Genomic DNA, 22159 nt, shown 5'->3' on the forward strand with positions numbered 1-22159 from the left:
GGAGAAGGAGAAGGAGGGAGAGGTAGGTAGGGGGAGAGAAGGAGAAGGAGAAAGGAGGGAGAGGTAGGTAGGGGGAGAGAAGGAGAAGGAAGGAGAGGAGGGGGAGAGAAGGAGGGGAGGGAGAGGTAGGAGAAGGTAGGAGGGAGAGGTAGGTAGGGGGAGAGAAGGAGAAGGAGAAAGGAGGGAGAGGTAGGTAGGGGGAGAGAAGGAGAAGGAGAGAGGAGGGAGAGGTAGGTAGGGGGAGAGAAGGAGAAGGAGAAAGGAGGGAGAGGTAGGTAGGGGGAGAGAAGGAGAAGGAGAGGTAGGTAGGGGGAGAGAACGAGAAGGGGGGAAAATAATAGTGGGGATGAGAAGGAGAAAGACAGACCGAGGCAGGGGAGGAGAAGAGAAATGCAGAGATTGTGACAGAAAGCAAATTCAGGGTTCAGCTGGGAGAGAGTGAATGGATCAGCTGCCTCCCATTTCCTGTCAGAGATAGAGAGTCAGAGGGAGAGAAAGTGGGATTTCATTCATTAAACACAATAGTATTCAGTCATCAATCATTATTAATGTACTTAATTGATTCAATCCATATATTTAAAAGTTATGTATCAATATCTTGTGCCTTTTTACACACACACACACACACACACACACACACACACACACACACACACACACACACACACACACACACACACACACACACACACACACACACACACACACACACACACACACACACACACACACACACTATCTGTGTTACAGTACCTCTGACTTTAGTTGGATCTTTCATACTAACACACAGCCAGGCTCCTGCCTTGTGACTCAACAAGCCTGCTGTGTGTGTGTTTGTTTGTGTAGTGTGTGTAGGTTAAAACTAAAGAGGAGGAGGGAGTGAGATACCTAGTCAGTTGTAAAACTGAATGCATTCAACTGAAATGTGTCCGCATTTAACCCAAGCTCATAGTTTCCTCCGGCTTCACACTCCCATTCCATACGCCTTGTGTGTGTTTTTGTATGTGGTTCACTGTCAGTACAATTAACTGGTTCCCTGCTCTATGTCTGCAACCCTTTGAACCCTGCAATCACATCACCACGCTCTCTGTCTGTCTCTCTGTCTCTGTGTCTCTGTGCGTGTCTCTCTCTCCATCTCTCTCTCTCTCTCTCTCTCTCCGTCTCTCTCTGTCTCTCCTCTCTCTCTCTCTCTCTCTCTCTCTCTCTCTCTCTCTCTCTCTCTCTCTCTCTCTCTCTCTCTCTGTCTCTCTCTGTCTCTCTCTCACCATCTCTCTCTATCTCTCTCCGTCTCTCTGTCTCTCTCTCTGTCTCTCTCTCTGTCTCTCTCTCTCTCTCTCTCTCTCTGTCTCTCTCTCTGTCTCTCTCTCTCCATCTCTCTCTCTCAATTCAATTCAATTCAATTCAAGGGGCTTTATTGGCATGGGTAACATGTGTTAACATTGCCAAAGCAAGTAAGGTAGATAATATATAAAGTGAAATAAACAATAAATATTAACAGTAGACATCACACATACAGAAGTTTCAAAACAATAAAGACATTACAAATGTCATATTATATATATACAGTGTTTTTACAATGTACAAATGGTTAAGGACACAAGCTAAAATAAATAAGCATAGATATGGGTTGTATTTACAATGGTGCGTGTTCTTCACTGGTTGCCCTTTTCTCGTGGCAACAGGTCACAAATCTTGCTGCTCTGATGGCACACTGTGGAATTTTACCCAGTAGATATGGGAGTTTTTCAAAATTGGATTTGTTTTCGAATTCTTTGTGGATCTGTGTAATCTGAGGGAAATATGTCTCTCTAATATGGTCATACATTGGGCAGGAGGTTAGGAAGTGCAGCTCAGTTTCCACCTAATTTTGTGTGCAGTGAGCACATAGCCTGTCTTCTCTTGAGAGCCATGTCTGCCTACGGCGGCCTTTCTCAATAGCAAGGCTATGCTCGCTGAGTCTGTACATAGTCAAAGCTTTCCTTCATTTTGGGTCAGTCACAGTGGTCAGGTATTCTGCCGCTGTGTACTCTCTGTGTAGGGCCAAATAGCATTCTAGTTTTCTCAGTTTTTTTGTTAATTCTTTCCAATGTGTCAAGTAATTATATTTTTGTTTTCTCATGATTTGGTTGGGTCTAATTGTGCTGCTGTCATGGGGCTCTGTAGGGTGTGTTTGTGAACAGAGCCCCAGGACCAGCTTGCTTAGGGGACTCTTCTCCAGGTTAATCTCTCTGTAGGTGATGGCTTTGTTGTGGAAGGTTTGGGAATCGCTTCCTTTTAGGTGGTTATAGAATTTAACAGCTCTTTTCTGGATTTTGATAATTAGTGGGTATCGGCCTAATTCTGCTCTGCATGCATTATTTGGTGTTCTACGTCTCTCTCTCTGTCTCTCTGTCTCTCTCTCTCTCTCTCCCTCTCCTCTCTCCTCTCTCTCTAGAGTATATGATGGAGGAGATGATGGACAATAAGAGTGTGTCGATGGAGGAACCTATTCGCCAGTGTCCTGTCCCCACACCTCGCACCTCTATCCCCTCTCCCTCCGCCTCCCCCTCCCTCAGGCACAAAAGTAAGTACACACACATACAAACTTGCGCACAAACACACGGCCACACATTTTCCACATTTGGTTACGTTACGGCCTTATACTCAAATGGATTAAATAAATAAAAAAATCCCCATAATGAAATTTTGGCAAATACCCAAATATCCTCCATCATTCTTAAATGAAGAAGTTTGGAACCACCAAGATTCTTCCTAGAGCTGGCCGCCTGGCCAAACTATGAAATCAGGGGTGAAGGGCCTTTGTCAGAGAGGTGACCAAGAACCCGATGGACAACCATGTCTTCAGCACTCCACCAATCAGGCCTTTATGGTAGTGACTTGACGGAAGCCACTCCTCAGTAAAAGGCACATGACAGCCCTCTTGGAGGCACCTAAAGACTCTCAGACCATGAAACAAGATTCTCTGGTCTGATGAAACCAAGATTGAACTCTTTGGCCTGAATGCCAAGCGTCACATCTGACGGACTCCTGGCACCATCACTACGGTGAAGCATTGTGGTGGCAGCATCATGCTGTGTGGATGTTTTTCAGCAGCATGGACTGGGAGACTAGTCAGGATGGAGGAAAAGATGAACTGAGCAAAGTACAGAGGGATCCTTGATGAAAACCTGCCCCAGAGCGCTCAGGACAGACTGGGGTGAAGGTTCACCTTCCAACAGGAAAACGCGGGACTGGCTTCGGGATAAGTCTCTGAATGTCCTTGAGTGGCCCAGCCAGAGACCGGACTTGAACTCTATCGAACATCTCTGGAGAGACCTGACAATAGCTACACAGCAACGCTCCCCATCCAACCTGACAGAGCTTTAGAGGATCTGCAGAGAAGACTGGGAGAAGCTCCCCAAATACAGGTCTGCCAAGCTTGTAGCGTAATACACGAGAAGCCTCGCGGCTGTAATCACTGCCAAAGGTGCTTCAAGAAAGTACCGAGTAAAGGGTCTGAATACTTATGTAAATGTGATATTTCAGTTTTTAAATTCTTAATAAATTAGCAAAACATTTCTGGGTATTGTGTGTAGATTGATGAGGGGAAAAAGAGTAAGGCTGTAATGTAACAAAGTGTGGACAAAGTCCAGGGGTCTGAATACATTCTCGAAGGCACTGTATCTACTACACACGCCATACACACAGAACCAGATGGATGTTTTCAAACATGGTGAGCACTGCCTATTGGTATGAACCTGTACTACCTCAGTCAACTTCCATAGTGTTTTCCCTTATCCAACACTGCCCCTAGTGGCTGAGCTGGAGCGGTGCACTTGTATCTCTCATACAATTCCCGCTGCTCTCTCTCTTCTCAATCACCACCAGTCAGCGCTCCCTGGGTGTTGTGGAGAGAGGGTGTTGTGGAGAAAGGAGAGAGGGAGGGAGGGTGTTGTGGAGAAAGAAGGAGAGAGGGAGGGAGGGTGTTGTGGAGAGAGGGTGTTGTGGAGAAAGAAGGAGAGAGGGAGGGAGGGTGTTGTGGAGAAAGGAGGAGAGAGGTAGGGAGAGAAGGTGTTGTGGAGAAAGGAGGAGAGCGGGAGGGAGAGAGGGTGTTGTAGAGAAAGGAGGAGAGCGGGAGGGAGAGAGGGTGTTGTGGAGAAAGGAGGAGAGAGAGGGAGAGAGGGTGTTGTGGAGAAAGGAGGAGAGAGGGAGGGAGAGAGGGTGTTGTGGAGAAAGGAGGAGAGAGGTAGGGAGAGAGGGTGTTGTGGAGAAAGGAGGAGAGAGGGAGGGAGAGAGGGTGTTGTGGAGAAAGGAGGAGAGCGGGAGGGAGAGAGGGTGTTGTGGAGAAAGGAGGAGAGCGGGAGGGAGAGAGGGTGTTGTGGAGAAAGGAGGAGAGCGGGGGAGGGAGAGAGGGTGTTGTGGAGATAGGAGGAGAGCGGGAGGGAGAGAGGGTGTTGTGGAGAAAGGAGGAGAGAGGTAGGGAGAGAAGGTGTTGTGGAGAAAGGAGGAGAGCGGGAGGGAGAGAAGGTGTTGTGGAGAAAGGAGGAGAGCGGGAGGGAGAGAAGGTGTTGTGGAGAAAGGAGGAGAGCGGGAGGGAGAGAGGGTGTTGTGGAGAAAGGAGGAGAGCGGGAGGGAGAGAGGGTGTTGTGGAGAAAGGAGGAGAGAGGGAGGGAGAGAGGGTGTTGTGGAGAAAGGAGGAGAGCGGGAGGGAGAGAGGGTGTTGTTGAGAAAGGTGGAGAGCGGGAGGGAGAGAGGGTGTTGTGGAGAAAGGAGGAGAGCGGGAGGGAGAGAGGGTGTTGTGGAGAAAAGGAGGAGAGAGGGAGGGAGAGAGGGTGTTGTGGAGAAAGGAGGAGAGCGGGAGGGAGAGAGGGTGTTGTGTAGAAAGGAGGAGAGGAAGGGAGAGAGGGTGTTGTGGAGAAAGGAGGAGAGCGGGAGGGAGAGAGGGTGTTGTGGAGAAAAAGAGAGGAAGGAGAGAGGGTGTTGTGGAGAAAGGAGGGAGAGAGGGTGTTGTGGAGAAAGGAGGAGAGAAGGGTGTTGTGGAGAAAGGAGGAGAGAGGGAGGGAGAGAGGGTGTTGTGGAGAAAGGAGGAGAGAGGGTGTTGTGGAGAAAGGAGGAGAGAGGGTGTTGTTGAGAAAGGAGGGTGTTGTGGGAGGGGAGAGAGGGTGTTGTGGAGAGGAAGAGCGGGAGGGAGAGAGGGTGTTGTGTAGAAAGGAGGAGAGGAAGGGAGAGAGGGTGTTGTGGAGAAAGGAGGAGAGCGGGAGGGAGAGAGGGTGTTGTGGAGAAAGGAGGAGAGAGGAAGGGAGAGAGGGTGTTGTGGAGAGAGGGAGGGAGAGAGGGTGTTGTGTAGAAAGGAGGAGAGAAGGTGTTGTGGAGAAAGGAGGAGAGAGGGAGGGAGAGAGGGTGTTGTGGAGAAAGGAGGAGAGAGGGTGTTGTGGAGAAAGGAGGAGAGAGGGTGTTGTGGAGAAAGGAGGAGAGAGGGAGGGAGAGAGGGTGTTGTGGAGAAAGGAGGAGAGGAGGGGGGAGAGAGGGTGTTTGTAGAAAGGAGGAAAGGAGGAGAGAGGGTGTTGTGTAGAAAGGAGAAAGGGAGGAGAGAGGGTGTTGTGGAGAAAGGAGGAGAGAGGGAGGGAGAGAGGGTGTTGTGGAGAAAGGAGGAGAGGAAGGGAGAGAGGGTGTTGTGTAAAAAGGAGGAGAGAAGGTGTTGTGGAGAAAGGAGGAGAGAGGGAGGGAGAGAGAGAGGGTGTTGTGGAGAAAGGAGGAGAGAGGGTGTTGTGGAGAAAGGAGGAGAAAGGGTGGTGCTTTCAGCTCTATCGGGTCTGTGAAGGCCAGTAAACGAGGGGAGACCGGAGGAACTACTTCCTGGATTAGAACGCCGCCACACAGAGAGGAAGATATTAAGGTGTTGACATGTGTATTTGGCCAGGTCTGTTCTCTTTAGTTCATTTGGTCAGCAGAAACAAACCCAGTTTGATCCATCATCATTATGTACTGTAGTACTCTGTCTCTAGCTGTTTTCACTGAAGGAAATACCATCGGTAAGCAGGTCACTCCAAGATGTGTGTGTGCCACAGTGGCAGAAGCTAGATATTGATCCCAAAAGAGGTCACAGAGAAAAGTAGATTGAAAGAGAGAGAGTGATGGAGAAAGAGGCCACAGAGAAAAGTAGATTGAAAGAGAGAGAGTGATGGAGAAAGAGGCCACAGAGAAAGTAGATTGAAAGAGAGAGAGTGATGGAGAAAGAGGCCACAGAGAAAGTAGATTGAAAGAGAGAGAGTGATGGAGAAAGAGGCCACAGAGAAAGTAGATTGAAAGAGAGAGAGTGATGGAGAAAGAGGCCACAGAGAAAGTAGATTGAAAGAGAGAGAGTGATGGAGAAAGGGGCCACAGACAAAGTAGATTGAAAGAGAGAGAGTGATGGAGAAAGGGGCCACAGAGAAAGTAGATTGAAAGAGAGAGAGTGATGGAGAAAGGGGCCACAGAGAAAGTAGATTGAAAGAGAGAGAGTGATGGAGAAAGGGGCTTCTTCTCTTTTGACTTCAGCTCTCTTTCTCACCTCTCCATTCACAAGTTGAAAACATTTTTTTTGGCCCCCTTCCTTTGACGATCCACAATCTCCTCTCCCTCTCTCCCGTATCTCTCCCATCACCTCTCTCCCCCGTATCTCTCCCATCCACAGAGAAAGTAGATTCTCCCAGAGAGTGATGGAGAAAGTATCCTCCCATCTCCCTGAAAGAGAGAGAGTGATCTCCCATCCTCTCTCTCCCCGTAGATTCTCCCATCACCTGATGGAGAATCTCTCCCCACTCTCTCTCCCCGTATCTCTCCCATCTCCTCTCTCTCCCCATCCCATCTCTGATCTCCCAGAAAGTCTCTCTCCCCGTATCTCTCCCATCTTCTTCTCTTTTCTCCCATCACCTCTCTCTCCCCATCTCTCCCATTCACATGTTCTTTTCTCCCCCCTCTCTCTCCCCGTATCTCCAATCTCCTCTCTCTCCCCGTATCTCTCCCATCTCCTCTCTCTCCCCGTATCTCTCCCATCACCTCTCTCCCCGTATCTCTCCCATCTCCCTCTCTCTCTCCCGTATCTCTCCCATCACCTCTCTCTCCCCGTATCTCTCCCATCTCCTCTCTCTCCCCGTATCTCTCCCATCATCTCTCCGTATCTCTCCCATCACCTCTCTCTCCCGTATCTCTCCCATCTCCTCTCCTCCCCGTATCTCTCCCATCTCCTCTCTCCCCGTATCTCTCCCATCTCCTCTCTCTCCCCGTATCTCTCCCATCTCCTCTCTCTCCCCGTATCTCTCCCATCTCCTCTCTCCCCGCATCTCTCCCGTATCTCTCCCATCTCCCTCTCTCCCCGTATCTCTCCCATCACCTCTCTCTCCCCGTATCTCTCCCATCTCCTCTCTCTCCCCGTATCTCTCCCATCTCCTCTCTCTCCCCATATCTCCCTCCCATCTCCCCGTATCTCTCCCATCATATCTCTCCCCCATCTCCCATCTCTCTCCCCGTATCTCTCCCATCTCCTCTCTCTCCCCGTATCTCTCCCATCTCCTCTCTCTCCCCGTATCTCTCCCATCTCCTCTCTCTCCCCGTATCTCTCCCATCTCCTCTCTCTCCCCATATCTCTCCCATCTCCTCTCTCTCCCCGTATCTCTCCCATCACCTCTCTCTCCTCATATCTCCCCGTATCTCTCCCATCACCTCTCTCTCCCCGTATCTCTCCCATCACCTCTCTCTCCCCATATCTCTCCCATCACCTCTCTCTCCCCGTATCTCTTCCATCGCCTCTCTCTCCCCGTATCTCTCCCATCTCCTCTCTCTCCCCGTATCTCTCCCATCTCCTCTCTCTCCCCATATCTCCCCGTATCTCTCCCATCTCCTCTCTCTCCCCATATCTCCCCGTATCTCTCCCATCTCCTCTCTCTCCCCGTATCTCTCCCATCTCCTCTCTCTCCCCGTATCTCTCCCATCTCCTCTCTCTCCCCGTATCTCTCCCATCACCTCTCTCTCCCCGTATCTCTCCCATCACCTCTCTCTCCCCGTATGTCTCCCATCACCTCTCTCCCCATATCTCTCCCATCATCTCTCCTCTCCCCATATCTCCCCATATCTCTCCCATCTCCTCTCTCCATATCTCCCCATATCTCTCCCATCACCTCTCTCTCCCCGCATCTCTCCCATCTCTCCCTCTCTCTCCCGTATCTCTCCCATCACCTCTCTCTCCCCGTATCTCTCCCTTCACCTCTCTCTCCCCGTATCTCTCCCATCACCTCTCTCTCCCCATATCTCCCCGTATCTCTCCCATCACCTCTCTCTCCCCGTATCTCTCCCATCCCCTCTCTCTCCCCGTATCTCTCCTGTCTCCTCTCTCTCCCGTATCTCTCCCGTCTCCTCTCTCTCCCCGTATCTCTCCCATCTCCTCTCTCTCCCCGTATCTCTCCCGTCTCCTCTCTCTCCCCATATCTCTCCCGTCTCCCTCTCTCTCCCGTATCTCTCCCATCTCCTCTCTCTCCCCGTATCTCTCCCATCTCCTCTCTCTCCCCGTATCTCTCCCATCACCTCTCTCTCCCCATATCTCCCCTATCTCTCCCATCACCTCTCTCTCCCCGTATCTCTCCCATCTCCTCTCTCTACCCGTATCTCTCCCATCACCTCTCTCTCCCCATATCTCCCCATATCTCTCCCATCACCTCTCTCTCCCCGTATCTCTCCCATCTCCTCTCTCTCCCCATATCTCTCCCGTCTCCTCTCTCTCCCCATATCTCCCCGTATCTCTCCCATCACCTCTCTCTCCCCGTATCTCTCCCATCTCCTCTCTCTCCCCGTATCTCTCCCGTCTCCTCTCTCTCCCCGTATGTCTCCCATCTCCTCTCTCTCACCATATCTCTCCCATCTCCTCTTTCTCCCCGTATGTCTCACATCACCTCTCTCTCCCATCTCCTATCTCTCCCCGTATATCTCTCCCATCTCCTCTCTCTCCCCGTATCTCTCCCATCTCCTATCTCTCCCCATATCTCTCCCATCAACTCTCTCTCCCCATATCTCCCCGTGGATCTCTCCCATCACCTTCTCTCAGGGAGGGATCTCTCCCATCTCCTCTCTCTCCCCGGATCTCTCCCGTCTCCTTCTCTCCCCGTGGATGTCTCCCATCTCCTCTCTCACCATATCTCTCCCATCTCCTCTTTCTCCCCGTATGTGGGGACATCATCTCTCTCCCATCTCCTATCTCTCCCCGTATCTCTCCCATCTCCTCTCTCTCCCTGTATCTCTCCCATCACCTCTCTCTCCCCATATCTCCCCGTATCTCTCCCATCTCCTCTCTCCCCGTATCTTTCCCATCTCCTCTCTACCCATATCTCACCTCTCTCTCCCCATATCTCCCATCTCTCTCTCCTTTCTCTCTCATCTCCCCTCTCTCTCTACCCATATCTCCCCTCTCCCCATATCTCCCCTCTCTCTCCCTCCCTCCCCCTCCCTCCCATCTCCCCTCTTTCTCTCCCATCTTCCCTCTCTCTCTCTCTCTCTCCCCATATATCCCCTCTCTCTCCCCCTGGATGGGACCTTCTTTTGGATCTCTCCCCCTCTCCCATCTTTCTCTCCCCATATTTCCCATGGGACCATTCTCTCTCCCATGAGGGAGGATGGGACCTCTCTCTCCCCCCCATATCCCCCTCTCTCTCCCCCTCTCCCTTCTTCTCTCTCTCCCCCTCTCCCATCTCCCTTCTCCTCATATCTCCCATCTCCCCTCTCTCTCTCCCATCTTCCCTCTCTCTCTATCTCTCTCTCTCTCTCTCTCTCTCTCCCCATATATCCCCTCTCTCTCCCCTTGTAATCTCTCTCCTCTCCCTCATCTCTCCTTCGCTCCCTCTACTCCTCCCTCTCCCCCATCTCCTTTCTGCCTCCTCCTCCTCCCCAGATGATGCTGTGACAGGGGAGCTCTCCAAGCTGCTGAATGAGATGAAGATGTGTCGGGACAGAGACTACTCCTTTGAGGTGTGTTATGTTGTTGTTCTCTTCATCTTTGTCTTATGGATCCTTGTGTTGTCTTTGGAATCATTGCTGATGCTTGTGGTGATCAAACCAAGTCATTAAATTAGTACCCGACTCCACTCTCCTCTACTTAGGAGCTCTGCCAGACCATCTCATCCCACTCTCATTCCATGGAGAGCTTTGGCAGCGGTCACCTATCAGACGAGGAGCGACGCAGGGCACCCTGAGCAGAGTCAGAAAGGTGAGCACTATTTTGTATCAGGGAGGGAGGATGGGACCAGGGGTAATCAAGGGGGATGTGGAGGGTGGATGGGACCATTGTGGATCAGGGAGGGTGAATGGGACCAGGGGTAATCAGGGGGGGTGTGGAGGGTGGATGGGACCATTGTGGATCAGGGAGGGTGGATGGGAACAGGGGTAATCAGGGGGAATGTGGAGGGTGGATGGGACCATTTGGATCAGGGAGGGTGGATGGGACCATTTTGGATCAGGGAGGGTGGATGGGACCATTTTGGATCAGGGAGGGTGGATGGGACCATTTTGGATCAGGGAGGGTGGATGGGACCATTTTGGATCAGGGAGGGAGGATGGGACCAGGGGTAATCAGGGGGATGTGGAGGGTGGATGGGACCATTTTGGATCAGGGAGGGTGGATGGGACCATTGTGGATCAGGGAGGGAGGATGGGACCATTGTGGATTGGAAAACCATGTTCTACTGCATCACTCCGGGGTCCATTACTGTAGTAGCATTTAGTCACCAGGAGAGAGCAGCCTCAGCCATGCTGTAAGGCAGACATGTTTACTGAGCAAAAACAAACTCAACATTCAACAATTTCAAAGATTTTACTGGGTTACCGTTCATGTAAGGAAATCAGTCAATTGAAATAAATAAATTAGGGCCTAATCTTTTGATTTCACATGACTGGGAAAACAGAAACATCTATTAGTCACAGATACCTTAAACATAAAGTAGGGGCGTAGATCAGAAAACCAGTCAGCATCTGGTGTGACCACCATTTGCCTCACGCTGCGAATAGAGTTGATCAGGATGATGATTGTGGGCTGTGGAATGTTGTCCCACTCCTCATCAATTTCTGTGTGAAGTTCCTGGATATTGGCGGGAACTCGAACATGCTGTCGTGCACGTCGATTCAGAGCATCTCATACGTGCTCAATGGGTGACCTGTCTGGGTATGCAGGCCATGAAGGAACTGGGACATTTTCAGCTTCCAGGAATTGTGTACAGATCCTTGCGACATGCTGAAACTTGAGGTGATGGCGACGGATGAATGGCATGACAACGGGCCTCAGGATCTCGTCACAGTATCTCTGTGCATTCAAATTGCCATCAATAAATACACGTGTTCGTTGTCCTTAGCTTATGCCTGTCCATACCATAACCTCACCTCCACCATGGAGCACTCTGTTCACAACGTTGACATCAGCAAACTGCTCGCCGACACAATGCCATACGCGGCGCTGTCTGCCATCTGACCGAAACAGTTGAAACCAGGATTAAGTCGTGAAGAGTACACTTGTCCAGCGTCCCAGCGTGCCAGTGGCCATCGAAGATGAGCATTTGCCCCCTGACGTCTGTTACGATGCTGAACTGCAGTCAGGTCATGACCCTGGTGAAGACGACGAGCACGCAGATGAGCCTGAGATGGTTTCTGATAGTTTGTGCAGAAATTATTTGGTTGTGCAAACCCACAGTTTCATCAGCTGTCTGGGTGGCTGGTCTCAGACGATCCCGCAGGTGAAGACGCTGGATGTGGAGGTCCTGGGTTGGCGTGGTTACACATGGCCTGCGGTTGTGAGGCCTGTTGGACATGACCATTGTGTTCTTGGTCACCTCCCAGACCAAGACCCTGCTCAGTTTGGCCGGGCGGCCAGCTCTAGGAAGAGTCTTGGTGGTTCCAAACTTCTTCAATTTAAGAATGATTGAGGCCACTGTGTTCTTGGTGACCTTCAATGCTGCAGACATTTTTGGTACCCTTCCCCAGATCTGTGCCCAACACAAGCTCTTATGACAATTCCTTCCACCTCATGGCTTGGTTTTTGCTGCATGTACTGTCAACTGTGGGACCTTATAGAGACAGGTGTGCGCCTTTCCAAATCATGTCCAATCAATAAGATTTACCGCAGGTGGACTCCAAGTTGAAGAAACATCTCAAGGATGAACAATGGAAACAGGTTGCACCTGAGCTCAATTTCAAGTTTCATAGCAAAGGGTCTGAATACTTATGTAAATAAGGTATTCCTCTTTTAAATGTCTAATACATTTGCTAAAATAAAATAAACTGTTTTCGCTTTGTCATTATGGGGTATTGTGTGTAGATTGATGAGGGAAAAAATGAATTCAATCTGTTTTAGAATAAGGCTGTAACATAACAAAATGTGTAAAACGGAAGGTGTTGGAATAATTTCAGAATACACTGTACATTTCTGTTCAGTACAGAACATCCTCCTTCCTTCTGTAAAGTAACCACTGACCTGACATGACTGGATTGGTGAAAGCTATGTAATGGAATCCTTGCTTTACATCAAATCAGTGATTGTGCTGGAATTCACTTGAAGGAAGGCAGTAAGGTAGGAAGGAAGGGTGCGTGTTTTAGCACTAGAACAAGGCCTTGGTCAGCCTAGCTTTACCCCTGAGAGCTGATTGGTAGAAGGGCTTTCATCTCGTTTCTCTCGTTTCCAGGGAGATTGATACCTGTGGCGCTTGGCGCGGCACACTAACAGGAATCGATCTGGTCTGAATCAAACCACTGCCGCTGTGTGTGTGGTGGGATGGAGCAACAGCCTCTGGGCAGGCCTTGCCTTGGTTTAATAGGAGCACAAACACGTCTCAATCAGTCACACACTGAGGCGACGATGTAGGCGCAAACACACACACACACACACACACACACACACACACACACACACACACACACAGAGCACATGTAATGGAGAGGGTTACGTACAGTATGTATTCGATTTTGTGTCTTCATGGTCAGTGTCTGTATGTGTGTGTGTCGTACTTGTTTGTATGGCTCTCTATGGATCTGGATGCGTGAATGTGTCCCCGTCGCCCATACAGGCCTATGTGCTCATTGGTATGCATGCACCTCCATTAGCATGGCAGAGAGCGTAAATGTCAGAGAGTGATGCAGCATCTGTCCATCAGACAGACTGATGAATTATAACATGGTCATCTCCCATATCTGCTGTGGGACACACTCATCAACTTCCTGGTTCCAGAGCTGAGGTATAACCATAGACAAAGTGTTGGATGTGTTGGATGTCCATGCGCGTAGCTACGCCTGCTGTACACTACGGAAGGGCCTCGCTGGCTAGTAGCGAAGCCTCTTGGCAACGAATCCACACGCTGGTTACTGAATAGAACAAGTCAACAGCCAGGTCACAAATAGGTGCTCGTCATGTTTGTTTAATAATGATGTGACATCAACGAATGACATATCAGGTGTCAATGTGGTGGCCCATACCGATATGGTCTTGGTGGCCCGTACCGACAAGGCATTGGTGGCCCGTACCGATATGGCCTAGGTTGCCTATTGTTTATGTACCACAAGGGACGTCTGTACTGTTGTGTCTATAACTTGAATGTCTCTTCCATGACAATTCTGTGATTTTCACGTGTGATTGTAAGATGGCCATTGTCAATTGACAACACAGTCAAGCCACAATCTGCCTTAATAGTAGCACACAACAAACCAGCTTTTTCCCCACTAAGCATAATACTTTTTGGTGTGAGAAAGTCAGGGAGTCCCACTACTCTACCCCCAGGCTTCCAACGGGCCTAGCTCTGACAAATCATGTCTACTGTTCAACAGAGAGCAAGAAATATTCATTAGATAGCACATGCTAATATTATTCCAACAAATGAGTGTATCATCATTCAACTGAGCAGACCTGGAAGGACTCTTGGCAATACAGCCTGTGAAAAGGGCATATTGTGTGTGTTAGCGTGCACGTGTGTGTGTACTATTTGTTTGTCAGGATCCCCAGTAGCTTTTGCAGAAGCAGTTGCTGCTCTTCCAGGGGTCCACAAAAAACACTGAACATTACAAAGTAACAAACAAAACACTGATAGACAAGGAAAGTCACACACATTTAAATACAATTATATACAAACAATGCAACAAAAATGATGTGTGCGTGTGTTTGTCCTCGCCGTTCCATGAGTTATATTTTTGAAGGTCATTTTGCTGTTTGAGTAATGGGAGATGGAAGAGTTCCATGCGATCATGGCTCTGTATACAACTGCGTTGTCGTGAATTTGTTTTGGACTTGGGGACTGTGAAGAGACCCCTGGTGGTATGTCTTGTGGGGTGTGAATGAGTGTCTGAGCTGAATGTTATTTGATTATGCAGACAAACTGGTATTTTTGTCACAGTAATATTTCTCATTAAAACTAGGAGAAGCAGTTAATCTCTTGTCAACCCTCAACCAGTAAAGACTAGCATGCATGTTGTTGATGTTAGTTCTGTATGTGCAGTTAAGCGTTCTGCTGTGTTTATGAGCCAGCTGCAGTTTTGATACTGACTGTTTCCTTATTTAGAATTTCAGTGAGCTCACTGGCTTTGAGTGCTGTAGAGTGCAAAATCATCCGCATATGTAGGCATTCTAGTTTTGTGTAAGACCAATGGCAAATAATTTGTTAAAATAGAGAAGAGTAGCGGCCCAAGGAAACTGCCCTGAGGGATACCTCATTTTAGATATCTGATGTTAAAGAAGATTCCATTGAAGAACACTCTGGATTCTATTGGATAAATAACTCTCCAACCATGTGTTGGCAGGTGATGTAAAGCCATACTAAGTGCGTTGTTTTCAATAATAATGTATGATCAATAACATCAAAGGCTGCACTGAAATCTAACAATATAGCTCCAACTATCATCTTATTATCCATTTATTTTAACCAATCATCAGTCATCTGAGTCAGTGCAGTACAAGTTGAGTGTCCTTCTCTATATGCATGCTGAATGTCAGTAGTTAACTTGCTCTCTGAAAAATAGTGTTGTATTTGATCAAACACAATTATCTCCATCAGTTTACTAAAAACCGTCAGCAAACTGATTGGGCGGCTGTTAGCGCCAGCAAAGGGTGCTTTACTATTTTTAGGCAGTGGAATTACTTTATCTTCCTTCCACACCTGTGGACACACACACTCCTTTAGGCTTTGGTTAAATATATAGCCCATAGGGGTGGTGATACAGTCTGCTACCATTCAATAGTTTACCATCAAGGTTGTCTATACCTGGAGGCTTATCATTATTGATGGATAAAACGTTTTTTCCACCTCTCCCACACTAACTTGACCGAATTGAAAACAGCAATCCTTCTCCTTCATTATTAAATATTTTATACAAAAATATGATGGTTCACTGTTCAACGTTGTCATTTCATTTCTGAGTTTTCCATAACTAGTGAAAATAGTAATTGAAATGATTGGCAATACCGAAAGGTTTTGTTATGAATGGCTCATCAACTTCAACGAATGATGGAGATGAATTGGGTTTTCTACCCATGAGATACTGAAATCTTTTCCCATTGTTTTTATGTCATTTATCTTTGTTTGGTAATACTTTCTTCCGTTTGATAAGTTTAGTCACAACAATTCTCAATTGACAGTATGTCGACCAATCAGCTGAGCAGCCTGACTTGTTTGCCACCTCTTTTACATAATTTCTTTGAAACAAGAAATGTTTCAGTTCGTCATCAATCCAGGGGGCTTTAACAGTTCCCACGGTTAGTTTCTTAACAGATGCATGCTTGTCAACAATTTGCATGAATCATTTTCAATGTATGTGTGTGCGTGCGTGTGTGCGTGCGTGCTTTAAATGAACCGTGTGTATTGAATCTCTCTGCAGCGGCCCACTCCCCCACTTCCCCCAGCCCAGGAGGAAGAGGAGGGGGAGAAGAGCTGTGGCCCTGCTGGGTTCTGGGAGGCCCTCACACCCTGCAATGGTTGTCACAACCTGGGCTTCTCCAGTGTGTCACAGGTACGCACACACACGCATCTCCCCCTTTCACTTGTATTCCTACTTAGCCTCTTCCTCCTGTCATTAATATAACTGATAACCATTGTTATGGAGTGCCAGTATACTATGCTATAATTGCTCTGTCTCAATCATAAGTCACTCTAATGGCCTGTTTCCCAGTTTGCATGACTTGTTGTCTCTGAAACCCTCAGTTAATATACATCACCCAGCAGAATGCAGCTCTGCTGGGCCATGTAGCAATATGCTTATGCATTTCCATGACTAATAGAGCCCAGTGGATGTCGTTTTGTGCTTGGTGTGTATTTGTCATTGTGTTGCCGTGAGAACCGTATAGTATCTCTCTCGACCACTTGCTCTCTCTTTCACTATATTTCTCACTATCTATCTTTCTCACTATCTATCTTTCTCACTATCTACAGTTGAAGTCGGAACTTTACATACACCTTAGCCAAATACATTTAAACTCGGTTTTTCACCATTCCTGACATTTAATCCTACTACAAATTCCCTTTCTTAGGTCAGTTAGGATCACCACTTTATTTTAAGAATGTGAAACGTCAGAATAAGTAGAGTAGGGAGAATGATTTATTTCAGCTTTTATTTCTTTCATCATTCTCAGTGGGTCGGAGGTTTACATACACTCAATTAGTATTTGGTAGCAAAGTATTTGGTTGCCTTTAAATTGTTTAACTTGGGTCAAATGCTTCAGGTTGCCTTCCACAAGCTTCCCACAATAAGTTGGGTGAATTTTGGCCCATTCCTCCTGACAGAGCTGGTGTAACTGAGTCAGGTTTGTAGGCCTCCTTGCTCGCACACGCTTTTTCAGTTCTGCCCACAAATGTTCTATAGGATTGAGGTCAGGGCTTTGTGATGGCCACTCCAATACCCTGACTTTGTTGTCCTTAAGCCATTTTTCCACAACTTTGGAAGTATGCTTGGGGTCATTGTCAATTTGGAAGACCCATTTGCGACCAGGCTTTAACTTCCTGACTGATGTCTTGAGATGTTGCTTCAATATATCCACATCATTTTCCTGCCTCATAATGCCATCTATTTTGTGAAGTGCACGAGTCCCTCCTGCAGCAAAGCACCCCCACAACATGATGCTGCCACCCCCGTGCTTCACGGTTGGGATGACCACTCCCTTTTTCCTCCAAACATAGCTATGGTCATTATGGCCAAACATTTCTATTTTTGTTTCATCAGATCAGAGGACATTTCCCCAAAAAGTATGATCTTTGTCCCCATGTGCAGTTGCAAACCGTAGTCTAGCTTTTTATGGTGGTTTTAGAGCAGTGGCTTCATCCTTACTGAGCGGCCTTTCAGATTATGTCGATATAGGACTAGTTTTACTGTGGATATCAAATCAAATCAAATTTTATTTGTCACATACACATGGTTAGCAGATGTTAATGCGAGTGTAGCGAAATGCTTGTGCTTCTAGTTCCGACAATGCAGTAATAACCAACAAGTAATCTAGCTAACAATTCCAAAACTACTACCTTATAGACACAAGTATGAAGGGATAAAGAATATGTACATACAGATATATGAATGAGTGATGGTACAGAGCGGCATAGGCAAGATACAGTAGATGGTCTCGAGTACAGTATATACATATAAGATGAGTATGTAAACAAAGTGGCATAGTTAAAGTGGCTAGTGATACATGTATTACATAAAGATGCAGTAGATGATAGAGTACAGTATATACGTATGCATATGAGATGAATAATGTAGGGTATGTAAACATTATATTAGGTAGTATTGTTTAAAGTGGCTAGTGATATATTTTACATCATTTCCCATCAATTCCCATTATTAAAGTGGCTGGAGTTGAGTCAGTGTGTTGGCAGCAGCCACTCAATGTTAGTGGTGGCTGTTTAACAGTCTGATAGTAGCTGTTTTTAAGTCTCTCGGTCCCTGCTTTGATGCACCTGTACTGACCTCACATTCTGGATGATAGCGGGGTGAACAGGCAGTGGCTCGGGTGGTTGTTGTCCTTGATGATCTTTATGGCCTTCCTGTGACATCGGGTGGTTGTTGTCCTTGGTGATCTTTATGGCCTTCCTGTGACATCGGGTGGTTGTTGTCCTTGATGATCTTTATGGCCATCCTGTGACATCGGGTGGTTGTTGTCCTTGGTGATCTTTATGGCCTTCCTGTGACATCGGGTGGTTGTTGTCCTTGATGATCTTTATGGCCTTCCTGTGACATCGGGTGGTTGTTGTCCTTGATGATCTTTATGGCCTTCCTGTGACATCGGGTGGTTGTTGTCCTTGATGATCTTTATGGCCTTCCTGTGACATCGGGTGGTTGTTGTCCTTGATGATCTTTATGGCCTTCCTGTAACATCGGGTGGTTGTTGTCCTTGATGATCTTTATGGCCTTCCTGTGACATCGGGTGGTTGTTGTCCTTGATGATCTTTATGGCCTTCCTGTGACATCGGGTGGTTGTTGTCCTTGATGATCTTTATGGCCTTCCTGTGACATCGGGTGGTTGTTGTCCTTGATGATCTTTATGCCCTTCCTGTGACATCGGGTGGTTGTTGTCCTTGATGATCTTTATGGCCTTCCTGTGACATCGGGTGGTTGTTGTCCTTGATGATCTTTATGGCCTTCCTGTGACATCGGGTGGTTGTTGTCCTTGATGATCTTTATGGCCTTCCTGTGACATCGGGTGGTTGTTGTCCTTGATGATCTTTATGGCCTTCCTGTGACATCGGGTGGTTGTTGTCCTTGATGATCTTTATGGCCTTCCTGTGATATCGGGTGGTTGTTGTCCTTGGTGATCTTTATGGCCTTCCTGTGACATCGGGTGGTTGTTGTCCTTGATGACCTTTATGGCCTTCCTGTGACATCGGGTGGTTGTTGTCCTTGATGATCTTTATGGCCTTCCTGTGACATCGGGTGGTTGTTGTCCTTGATGATCTTTATGGCCTTCCTGTGACATCGGGTGGTTGTTGTCCTTGATGATCTTTATGGCCTTCCTGTGACATCGGGTGGTTGTTGTCCTTGATGATCTTTATGGCCTTCCTGTGACATCGGGTGGTTGTTGTCCTTGATGATCTTTATGGCCTTCCCGTGACATCGGGTGGTTGTTGTCCTTGGTGATCTTTATGGCCTTCCTGTGACATCGGGTGGTTGTTGTCCTTGATGATCTTTATGGCCTTCCTGTGACATCGGGTGGTTGTTGTCCTTGGTGATCTTTATGGCCTTCCTGTGACATCGGGTGGTTGTTGTCCTTGATGATCTTTATGGCCATCCTGTGACATCGGGTGGTTGTTGTCCTTGATGATCTTTATGGCCTTCCTGTAACATCGGGTGGTTGTTGTCCTTGATGATCTTTATGGCCTTCCTGTGACATCGGGTGGTTGTTGTCCTTGATGATCTTTATGGCCTTCCTGTAACATCGGGTGGTTGTTGTCCTTGATGACCTTTATGGCCTTCCTGTGACATCGGGTGGTTGTTGTCCTTGGTGATCTTTATGGCCTTCCTGTGACATCGGGTGGTTGTTGTCCTTGGTGATCTTTATGGCCTTCCTGTGACATCGGGTGGTTGTTGTCCTTGGTGATCTTTATTGCCTTCCTGTGACATCGGGTGGTTGTTGTCCTTGGTGATCTTTATGGCCTTCCTGTGACATCGGGTGGTTGTTGTCCTTGATGATCTTTATGGCCTTCCTGTGACATCGGGTGGTTGTTGTCCTTGATGATCTTTATGGCCATCCTGTGACATCGGGTGGTTGTTGTCCTTGATGATCTTTATGGCCTTCCTGTGACATCGGGTGGTTGTTGTCCTTGATGATCTTTATGGCCTTCCTGTGACATCGGGTGGTTGTTGTCCTTGGTGATCTTTATGGCCTTCCTGTGACATCGGGTGGTTGTTGTCCTTGGTGATCTTTATGGCCTTCCTGTGACATCGGGTGGTTGTTGTCCTTGATGATCTTTATGGCCTTCCTGTGACATCGGGTGGTTGTTGTCCTTGATGATCTTTATGGCCTTCCTGTGACATCGGGTGGTTGTTGTCCTTGATGATCTTTATGGCCTTCCTGTAACATCGGGTGGTTGTTGTCCTTGATGATCTTTATGGCCTTCCTGTGACATCGGGTGGTTGTTGTCCTTGATGATCTTTATGGCCTTCCTGTGACATCGGGTGGTTGTTGTCCTTGATGATCTTTATGGCCTTCCTGTGACATCGGGTGGTTGTTGTCCTTGATGATCTTTATGGCCTTCCTGTGACATCGGGTGGTTGTTGTCCTTGATGATCTTTATGGCCTTCCTGTGACATCGGGTGGTTGTTGTCCTTGATGATCTTTATGGCCTTCCTGTGACATCGGGTGGTTGTTGTCCTTGATGATCTTTATGGCCTTCCTGTGACATCGGGTGGTTGTTGTCCTTGATGATCTTTATGGCCTTCCTGTGACATCGGGTGGTTGTTGTCCTTGATGATCTTTATGGCCTTCCTGTGACATCGGGTGGTTGTTGTCCTTGATGATCTTTATGGCCTTCCTGTGACATCGGGTGGTTGTTGTCCTTGATGATCTTTATGGCCTTCCTGTGATATCGGGTGGTTGTTGTCCTTGGTGATCTTTATGGCCTTCCTGTGACATCGGGTGGTTGTTGTCCTTGATGACCTTTATGGCCTTCCTGTGACATCGGGTGGTTGTTGTCCTTGATGATCTTTATGGCCTTCCTGTGACATCGGGTGGTTGTTGTCCTTGATGATCTTTATGGCCTTCCTGTGACATCGGGTGGTTGTTGTCCTTGATGATCTTTATGGCCTTCCTGTGACATCGGGTGGTTGTTGTCCTTGATGATCTTTATGGCCTTCCTGTGACATCGGGTGGTTGTTGTCCTTGATGATCTTTATGGCCTTCCTGTGACATCGGGTGGTTGTTGTCCTTGGTGATCTTTATGGCCTTCCTGTGACATCGGGTGGTTGTTGTCCTTGGTGATCTTTATGGCCTTCCTGTGACATTGGGTGGTTGTTGTCCTTGGTGATCTTTATGGCCTTCCTGTGACATCGGGTGGTTGTTGTCCTTGGTGATCTTTATGGCCTTCCTGTGACATCGGGTGGTTGTTGTCCTTGGTGATCTTTATGGCCTTCCTGTGACATCGGGTGGTTGTTGTCCTTGGTGATCTTTATGGCCTTCCTGTGACATCGGGTGGTTGTTGTCCTTGATGATCTTTATGGCCTTCCTGTGACATCGGGTGGTGTAGGTGTCCTGATACTTCTGTACCTATTTCCTCCAGCATCTTCACAAGGTGCTTTGCTGTTGTTCTGGGAATGATTCGCACTTTTCGCACCAAAGTACGTTCATCTCTAGGAGACAGAACGCGTCTCCTTCCTGAGCGGTATGACGGCTGCGTGGTCCCACGGTGTTTATACTTGGGTACTATTGTTTGTACAGATGAACATGGTACCTTCAGGCATTTGGAAATTGTTCCCAAGGATGAACCAGACTTGTGGATGTCTACAATTTTTTTCTGAGGTATTGGCTGATTTCTTTTGATTTTCCCATGATGTCAAGCAAAGAGGCACTGAGTTTGAAGGTCATCCTGGAATTACATCCACAGGTACAACTCAAAATTGACTGAAATTATGTCAATTAGCCTATCAGAAGTTCTAAAGCCATGACATCATTTTCTGGTATTGTCCAAGCTGCTTACTGTATGTAAACTTCTGACCCACTGGAATTGTGATACAGTGCATTATTAGTGAAATAATCTGTCTTTAAACAATTGTTGGAAAAATGACTTGTGTCATTCACAGAGTAGACATCCTAACCGACTTGCCAAAACTATAGTTTGTTAACAAGAAATTTCTGGAGTGGTTGAAAAACGAGTTTTAATGACTCCAACCTAAGTGTATGTAAACTTCCGACTTCAACTGTATCTTTCTCACTATCTTTCTGAATATCCTTTTCTCTCTTCGTTTAGTTTCTGTCTCTTTCGCTCTCCCTTAATTTTGCTCTTTCTTTTGTTGTCTCCACAATGGGGAAGAGCATCAGTATCCATTCTCCCAGCTCTTTCCCCTCCGTCTCCCCCTTTTCCCCCTCCCTCTCCTCCTCCTGTCCCCCTCCCCCTTTCACCCCCTCTGTCCTCCCTCTCTCCCCCTCCTGTCTCCCTGTCTCCCCCTCTTTCCCTTCCCTCTCTCCCCCTCTGTCTCCCCCCTCATGTCT

At 47.7% G+C, this 22159-nt stretch overlaps 1 protein-coding gene across 1 annotated transcript in view; it reads left to right on the forward strand.

Annotated features, from left to right (window-relative positions):
- The window catches only part of LOC135515071 (ankyrin repeat and sterile alpha motif domain-containing protein 1B-like), a 416040-nt gene that overhangs the window by 183259 nt on the left and 210622 nt on the right, over nt 1-22159 (forward strand). Inside the window, 5 exon segments of the mRNA XM_064938895.1 lie at nt 2435-2563; nt 9896-9972; nt 10104-10179; nt 10182-10210; nt 15847-15978. Coding sequence (XP_064794967.1) covers nt 2435-2563; nt 9896-9972; nt 10104-10179; nt 10182-10210; nt 15847-15978 — 443 coding nt within the window.

Source organism: Oncorhynchus masou, chromosome 26 (assembly GCF_036934945.1).
Source record: "Oncorhynchus masou masou isolate Uvic2021 chromosome 26, UVic_Omas_1.1, whole genome shotgun sequence".
Lineage (NCBI taxonomy): Eukaryota > Metazoa > Chordata > Actinopteri > Salmoniformes > Salmonidae > Oncorhynchus > Oncorhynchus masou.